Raw genomic sequence first — 8,453 nt, forward strand, 5'->3', positions numbered from 1 at the left:
TGGGTCTTGGCTCAGGAAATCCACACACACCTTTTCAGCTGTCCCTCGTCCCTGGGTTTGTCCACTTCTCTCTTTGTACGGGTGGTCTGGGGCTGACCCTTTCTTTCACCGTGAAGACTCGGGGACCTACATGCAGCTAGGAAGGCTCGTTTCATCCACACGGGACATTGTGGACACGTTTGCTCCCGCAATTTGGAGGGGGTCGGGCAGGGGTGCTGACGCCCCGGTGCTCAGTCTGACCAGTACCCCTTGTCTGGAAATGATAGTTCAGTGGCCTTCCACCTAGTTCTCATCTACTTGATGAGTCATAAGCCTCACCACTGCCCTCAAAGGGAGGTCGGTAAGTAAGCACCCCCCTTGTAACCATGGGACAGAGGCCCTGTGCGGAGCCGGGGGGGCGCCCCGGGCCCCCGGAGGGAGCCCTGTCTCTGCACGCAGGCAGCGTGCTCACTGCTGCTGCGCCGTCTCGGGGCGCCCTTTCCTCTCCAGGGGTCACACTCAACAGTGGGCGCGCCCACAGGGGCCCCAGGCAGAAAATGGGGCCTTCGGGGGAAAGCTGCCCCTGCCACCGCCCCAGTGGTAGTAGCCCTTTGACTGTGTCCAGCGTGCCGTTGCCAGGCGCCTGTCGTGAGGTTGCGGAGTGGGGTGGAGCCAGACGTGCCCTCACCTCCCTAAAGGTCACTGCCGAGACCCCGGTAGCACAGTGAATCATATTCTTCCACGAGTAAGTCATCTCCACGGTGCTAGTTACATTTCAGGTCTCCATGCAGCCATAACGTGCACAGGTGAAGTAGAGAAGGTTTGACTGCTTCAAAAACAGCCCAATTCAAATGTAAAATCCTGGGGAAGATTAGTGGGGAAATGCATAACTAACACTCCTCCAACTCTGGAGCTTTATTAGATCGCTTACGGGTGTGTGTAGATGAAGTAGTTGAGAGCTGAAAGCATTTAAAAATACTAGCTGCTTAGTTAGATGCTGGTCTCCAGGGAGTTTACTGTTTTCGAAACAAATGTAAATGTTAAGTAATTGAATCCTACCCTCACCTGTGATGCCTGTGACCGCAAAGGGTAGAGTCTAGAGAATTTTGCCAAGTCGGGGGTGTATCATTTTTGTTAGGAGGCATATAAAGCTGTTGCAAGTTGTAGGGCTGGCACACCTCCCGAGGACAGGACCCCATCTCCCTGGATTTAACGCAGTGCCTTAGCCTCCACACACAGCATCTTTGACCTGAAACGTGATTCATGCCGCAAGCCCTGGTGTTGGCACCTTAGAGGTTAAGCTCTTCACAGGTAGCATAGCCCATCTGCATTGAGGACAGCGAGGACAGTCGTGGGCCCTGGGCTGCTGAGAGGACGCCCCCGGCCAGGGCTCCCCAGCCCTCCCCGCCCCCGCCCGCGTGGCCGAGCACATTCCTCTGCTGCTCCTGCTCACGGGGCTGGCCAACGCTCCAGCTTGTGGCTCGGCTGGGGACCTGTTCTGCCAGCTCTGGGGCCGTGTCGGTGAGAGTCGGTCCAGAGAGGGCCACGAGAGCTAGTTGAGCTATTGACTATGCCCCAGACTGGATATTAGTGAGCTGTGAATTATTCAGTAAGTGGCTGTTACAGCGAGTGAGAGATTTACTATTTTAAGTTAAAATAATTCATTTTGATTAGAAAGCGAACTTGATAGAGTATCTTTCACATCTGAGCAGAACCATCTGGATGCCATGCTCAGTGCAGTGGGCCTGGCCTTCCTGTGTCCACGCCCTCCTTTGCCCAGCTCCTCCTTCCCCTGAGTCACCACTGTCATTAGAAGGGCAGGCAGAGGACATTCTGGAAGCCATTCCTCTTATCATGAGTGGGTGTCTTCATGGGCACCTCAGCCCTTGAATGTCAGCCTGTGAAACGAGGCGCTGAGCACAGTGGGGAGGGGGGCCAGCAGTACCTCGCCGATCCATGCGGATGCTGGGCCAGCCCAGCTCACTCTGGCATGCCAGGTCTTCCTCCTCCTCGGGGGCGGGATGGGACATCCGCCACCGTCGTGCTCGGCATGTCACCCCATCTCTGTTGGAATTTAGGAAGGGTGACAGGCGCTCAGAACTACACAATGGGTGTCTAGGGACAACTCTTTGATCTGTGATCAACTTCAAATCACAGAAAGAATAGGAAAAACAGTGCTGATTTTCTTTTTTAGTGAGTCAACCAAAAATATATAGCATGAATGTCTTTTACACAATAGTGATTTATGTGTAAATTGAGTTTATACAATTTGATTAATTCAAAATATGCTGTTGAAACAAAATTTTGGTGCCGTGTTTATCGTTTCTCCCTAACTTACTGATCTGTGACGTGGGCTTCTCTGTTCCCCTGTTGGTATTCCAGGTTTGTTATTACTGTGAGGGTGGCGGAGCCGTACAGAAACAGTAGCATTCCTGGTCCAGTGCACCACAATCCAGAATGTGTGGACCAAGAATGTGTTAAGAAATCATGATGTTTTAAGAACTGTGCAATGTTCTGAAATTCCCAGCGTGTTGTGCGCGAGATCTGACCTCTGTTGCCCCTGTCCTGAACACCTTTGGGCTTTAAGCCGCACGTCCTGTGTTGACAGAGACCTGAGCGTTCGGTAGCTTTTGAGAAGTTACTGGTCATTGAATGTCTTTCTAAACCTGCAAGAACATTTGTTTTAGGCATTTTGGTCAGCATCACTTTTCCCATCAATTGTCATTTTGACACCAGTGACTCATGAATTTATCGAAGGGCGTGTGCTATATCGATCCGTATAATTTTGTTGATCATTATAATTGAGTTGTAGAATTGGTCCTTAATTGAACCTTTAATTTTAGTATGAATAGCTTAATTTACATATTGCAGCTCATAAGTTAAAGTCGAAAGGGGGTGCTGCCTTCCTGATTTGTAGCAAGAGGCAAATGAAGGAACACAGCTAAGAGTTTGTTTAGAAAACATCCTGGTACATACAGGCTTCCTTCCCAGTAGGTGAACGTCCTGGAGTGTGTGCGTGCTGGCCTTCCCCACCTCCCCCAGCGCGCCTCTACCCTAGCGTTGTGTATAATTGAAAATCTGTAATAATTTTAGCACTGGGCAAACGCACGTGTGCATTGGGCCCTTGGTTTTGTGGTTTGTGGGCCCGTCAGGCTGGGCAGGTGCGCGGTGCAGTCTGCGTCTTTTGCAGCCGGTCTTCGAACACTTGGTTCTATTTTGCCACAGAATTTCCCCCTCCTCCTCCCTCTGGAAACCATCCCCCCGCTGCCCTTCACACCCAGAGTTGACCCCTGAAGGACAAAAGCTACAATTCGATTCTAAAATTTGCGCAACTGTTTTGCTTTTTAGGTCTTGAGTCACCGCGTCCAAACATAATACTGGGGTTAGTAATCTGCCAAAAAATACAGCGGCCTTCAAATGCTGGCGAATCAGACAAGACAGAGGAGAAGCGGCCCCGTATTCAGACACAAGAAGAAATGGATGCCGTCCACCCCAGAATGCCAGCAGCCCTGCTCCCTGAGAAGAAGCCCCGCAAGTACCCGCTGCGCCCAGGGGACGCGGCTGTCAGCAGCACACCCCCGGGGTCTCCCCCACCCCCATCCCCTCCTCCAGAAGCACCAGGTGCGCCGGCCTCATCTTCCGGGTTACGGATACTGTCGTCGCTCAAACCAGGAGCCACGAACACTGTCACAGCATCACCCGCGTCAGTGACGGTTGCGGTGGCCGCTCCCTCTGTCACTACTTCTTCTTCAAAAACAGCTTCACCCCTAGAATATATCCTGCAGACTCTCTTTGGGAAGAAGAAGGCGTTTGACACCCCCACCAAAGAGCCTGCCGAGTCGGCCCCAGCCCCCCACCAAGACTCGAGAGCCAAAGCCGGCGGCGGGGTGCCGTCGGCGCTTCTGCTGGACCCAATTGTCCAGCAGTTTGGTCAGCTCTCAAAAGACAGAGCTCTGGAGGAGGAGGAAGACGACAGGCCGTATGACCCCGAGGAAGAGTACGGTCCTGAGAGAGCCTTGGACACTCAGCTCGGAGACCGCGGGAGACGCCAGGACACGGACAAGGCCGCGGAGGCAGCTGAGCGGGAGGAGGTGGCCTATGACCCGGAGGACGAGACGATCCTAGAAGAAGCCAAAGTGACCGTCGACGACCTGCCCACCAGAATGTGTGTGGACGCGCACGGCGGGCCTGGCCTGCAGGCGCCCTCCCTGGCCGAGCGGCAGCAGATGATAGAGGAGCTCACCAAGCAGATCGAGGAGCAGCAGAAGCAGGTGGAGGAGCAGGAGGAGGCGCTCAGGCAGCAGAGGGCGGCCATCGGGGCCTCCATGGCCCACTTCTCCGTGTCGGACGCGCTCATGTCGCCGCCGCCGCCCAAGCCCGCGCTCCCCGCTGGCAGCCAGGCCCCGGGCCCGAGCGCCGAGGCGCGGCTGAGCCGGGACCCGCGGCAGGCCAGGCGGCTGGCCACGGAGGGCAACGAGAGTGAGGCCGCGCCCCGAGGCCCCCGCCGGCCGGAGTAGCGCCCGGAGGGGCCGCTGCTCCCCCGGGGCCACTTCCAGCCCAGGCGGAGCCAGAGTCAGCCCCTCCACCGTGGGCTCCGGGCGAAGAGGCCCCACTGCCGGCCAAGCAGGACGGCCCCCTGCGCGAGCCCACAGAAAGCCCGGGGCCTGAGGGCGCGGCCGGCGTGGAGGGCGCGGCCAGGCCTGCCCGGAAGGTGCTGCTGCCCACGCTGCAGGGCGCCTCCTTCCAGCCCCTCTTCCCTTGGCAGCACGACGGCCAGACCTTCCACCCTCCCGGAAGAAGGGATTCTTTCTCGGGTCCAGTGTACGCCTCTCAGGAAAAACCTCTGGGCTCTTGCCAGTACGAGGATCAGAGAAATGCGCAGTTTCCCGAAAAACGTGACTCCCTGGCAGCTGAAACCGCAGGAGACAGAGAGCCACAGCCCAGGCCGGGTGAGGGGGCCGGCACGTTCCCCACCGCAGCAGAGAAAGGGGGGCCTGTGCCCCAGTTCCAAGGCCAGCGGGAGCCTGCACCGCGCGTTCTCGGGATGTCGGGCCTTCACGGCCCCAATTTCACAGGCCCACGGGGGCCAGTCCCTCCGTTCTCGGAAGAGAATTCTAATAACGATGGGCCGAGAGGGGGGCCTCCACCAGGCAGATTCGGGCCCCCAAACGGGCCCATCCCTTCTTTGTTCTCAGGGCCACACGGGCCACCTCCCTACAGGGATGGGAGGGGCCCATCCGTTTCCCACGTGGACGGGCCCAGGGGAGCAGGGCCGCCTCCATTTGGAGACCGCAAGGACCCCCACGGGGAGAAGAGGGAGTTCCCGGAGGCCCCGTACGGTGAGGCCTCGGGCCCCCCTGGCCAGAGCGAGGGGCCCGAGCAGGCCCCGTTCCTGGGAAGCGGGCACCACGCCTTTGCAGTTCGGGGGCCAGAGGAGGCCTCTGCTGTCCCAGTTTAAAGGACCCCGAGGTGGCCCTCCTCCCCCTCAGTTCAGAGGTCAGAGAGGCCCCCCCGCGGGCCACTTTGTGGGCCGAGGGGGCCACACCCTGGGCAGTTTGAAGGCCCCCGGGGTCAAGCTCCTGGATCCGTGCCGGGACCCAGGGGGAGGCAGCCTCAGCGGTTCGAAGAGCAGAGGGTCCACTCGCCGCCCAGGTTCACCGGCCAGAGGGCACCGGCGCCCTTGCCCTTAGGGGGTCCCCGGGGGGCCACTCCCTTCCCCGAGAAGAGCGAATCGGTGCTTCCACACTTCCACTGCCAGGGCCCGGCCACCCCCGGAGCCAAGCCGGCGCCCCGGGCGCTGCTGGAGCTGCCCAGCCACCCGCCCGCGCCACCCACCGCGCCGGCCCCAGGCCCCGAGGCCGAATTCGGCGAGGTCAGGGGCCACGAGTACAGAGGCCCAGGCTGCAAGGGGCGGCCCCGGGACAAGGCCCCGGAGGAGCCCGAGGCCCCACCGCCCGACAGCCGCCTGGGCCAGGCCCTCGAGGACCGGCGGCGCGAGCGGGAGCGTGGGAAGCCATGGGAGGGGGAACGCGGCCGGACCTGGAGCCGCGAGCAGGACTGGGACCGAGGCCGAGAGTGGGACCAACCCCGCGACAAGGACACTGGCCGCGAGTGGGACCGCGGCCGCGAGCGCAACGCGGGCAGGGGCGAGCGGCGCGAGTGGCACTGGGCCCGAGGATGGAGCTGCCACCGCGACCGCAGACGTGACCGGGAGAGGTCCTGCAGCAGGGACCACGAAGGCGACAAGGTCCGCGAGCAGGAGCGCCGGAGGGACCGCAGTCGGAGCCCGGAGCGACCCCGGGACCCCAAGGCCGCGGCCCTGCGGGGCGCCGCCCCCGCCACCCAGACCTAGGGCCGCCCGTGAAGCCGCGCTCACGTGCTAAGTAGGTGGTCTTGGAAAGAGCTGGGAGCTGACGCACAGGACAGAACCTTCTGGACTTGAGAAATTACTGTAATTTTGTGTGTGATTATTTCTTAGCAAATTTCACACCTTTACAATTCTGACGCTTTTTAAGTAAAAACAAAAAACTAAGAACTCTTTAACATGTCCATTTGAATGTACTGAAATGGGAAAGTACCTACAAGAGCATATTGCTTTTCAGATTATAAAGTTATCTTTTCTCATAACTTGACTGTTGTAAATTTTAAGGGAGTTTAGTGGACCTCAGAGCCATACCTTTCCTGACATCTTCTCATCTGTGATACCTGTTTCCAGAAGCTAACTTCACAGGGTTCGGGGCAGGCGGCCGCGTGTTTCTGTGCATGGCTGTGTCGGCTCGTCTCTGGAATGTTGAGAAACACCAGACTTACAGGTGCATCTTTCTGTTGTCATGAAGAAATTTGAAATACAAATTTCAACCAGGAAACAAAAACACATTTCTTGGTTTTGCTCAGTGTTTAGGTATCGCCTTACATGTTCCCCCCAGCCCCAAACAGGATTAAAAGCAACATCTGAATAGAAATTGTGGAATTTTAAAGAACAATTTATTTTGAAAGGTGTAAATTTTACCAGCCTAAAGAAAGTGAGAAAAGAAAGCAATTAAGTGTACTTTAAAAGGCAGGGTGGGTGGAGGGAGTAGGTTTCTTTGATTTGGATAATGAGGAACAAACGTTTTTGTTTGTTGAACTTTACCATCTGAGCGGTTCGTTCTCTGTCCCGGGAAAGGTGCACGAGCTCTGCACTGTGGTACTTGTCAGGTGACAAATCTCGACGTTTGTCGTTGAAACGGAACAATATTTGTGTAAAGCCTGAGATGAAAATAGTGATACTAGCTTAAGAACTGCCAACTAGAAAGCTTTTCACTGTGAGACACAGGATACCGCTTCTCGTCATGTGTATTTTCCAAGTACTTCTGAAGTGCGAAAGAGAGAAAAAACTTGCTCATTTATTTGACTGTACAAGAAACTTTGATAATTTTTTTATATTTTCATAAAGTTACTTTTGCAAACATAAAATTAGAGAATTCCATTTTTTCTTTGGAGTCTGTTCCATTGAACATCACTACAGATTTTTCAGTTTCTAGCACAAACGTTTAAGTTATGAGAACATCGAGAACTTAGCAATTTGGAGTGATTGGTGTTAGAGACCCTGTCATTAGGTTACGTTAAAGTGGCGACGAGTTCCGACATCTAACGACATGTGAAGGCTTTTTTAGGTGTAAAACAAAATTTTTCTAATTTAAATACAACAAATGTAAAAAATCAAGTGTGTTTGTTTAGGTTTACTTGATAGAAATTTCTGTAAATTGTATTTTATATTGCAAAGTATTATATCACTGTACATTAAAACCTGGAGCTTCATAGCTTTGTTACTTGAAGTAGAATAAGCACCTACAGAAGGTTTTCTGTCTCGTGTGGCATCGCGTTGGAAAGTCGGGTCTGGAGAGGGATGCCTCAGCTCCCGCTTCTTGGCAGTCGGCGTGGTGTGGGCATCGGTGCCCTTTGGCCTGAAGACGCCTGCCGGATGCACCCCGTTCCCGGGATGGTTCCAGCACAGGACCCCATGTCGAGCAGGAAGCCCGAGGCCACGAAGGGAAGGACGGAGAAGCGCACGGTCGGGATGACAGAGACGTGGTCCCGGGTGGGGGTGGGGCTGGCGGTCGACAAAGGTACCGACAGGGTCGGCAGGCACCCAAAAGTCCCGGCCGCTGACTCGGGCCTTAAAGGAGCACCGGGCTGGTCACGAGCGTGTGGTGAGGCAGAGCTGGTGGCCCAGGCGCCTTGGCGGGTGGAATAAGGGGCAGGGGCTGGACCAGCAGATGCGGTGCCTTCAGGTCAGGGAAGCGGCCGCCGCTGGGAGGAGAAGAGAAGAAAGGTGTGGGCCTTGCCCTTGAACTTCAGGGCCACCGGTGACTGGCCCCAACGTGGTGGCCCTTGTGCCAGCATTTAGCTTCTCAACAAGTTTGTGCACCCAATGCCCACCGTGAGCCCAGACAGCCAGAAAACATCCCTCGGGCAGGACAGGCTCTACCCCT

General features: G+C 56.1%; 1 protein-coding gene across 1 annotated transcript in view; it reads left to right on the plus strand.

Annotated features, from left to right (window-relative positions):
• Positions 1 to 7,767, plus strand: part of LOC309806867 (death-inducer obliterator 1-like) — a 57,149-nt gene extending 49,382 nt beyond the window's left edge. The window contains 4 exon segments of the mRNA XM_082625881.1: positions 3,328 to 4,473; positions 4,476 to 5,379; positions 5,381 to 5,502; positions 5,505 to 7,767. Of these exon segments, the coding sequence (XP_082482007.1) occupies positions 3,328 to 4,473; positions 4,476 to 5,379; positions 5,381 to 5,502; positions 5,505 to 6,331 (2,999 nt within the window). The 3' untranslated portion in view covers positions 6,332 to 7,767.
• Positions 7,768 to 8,453: the final 686 nt, after the last annotated feature.

The sequence above is a fragment of the Mesoplodon mirus genome, assembly GCF_964341445.2.
Source record: "Mesoplodon mirus genome assembly, chromosome: 6".
NCBI classification, from domain to species: domain Eukaryota; kingdom Metazoa; phylum Chordata; class Mammalia; order Artiodactyla; family Ziphiidae; genus Mesoplodon; species Mesoplodon mirus.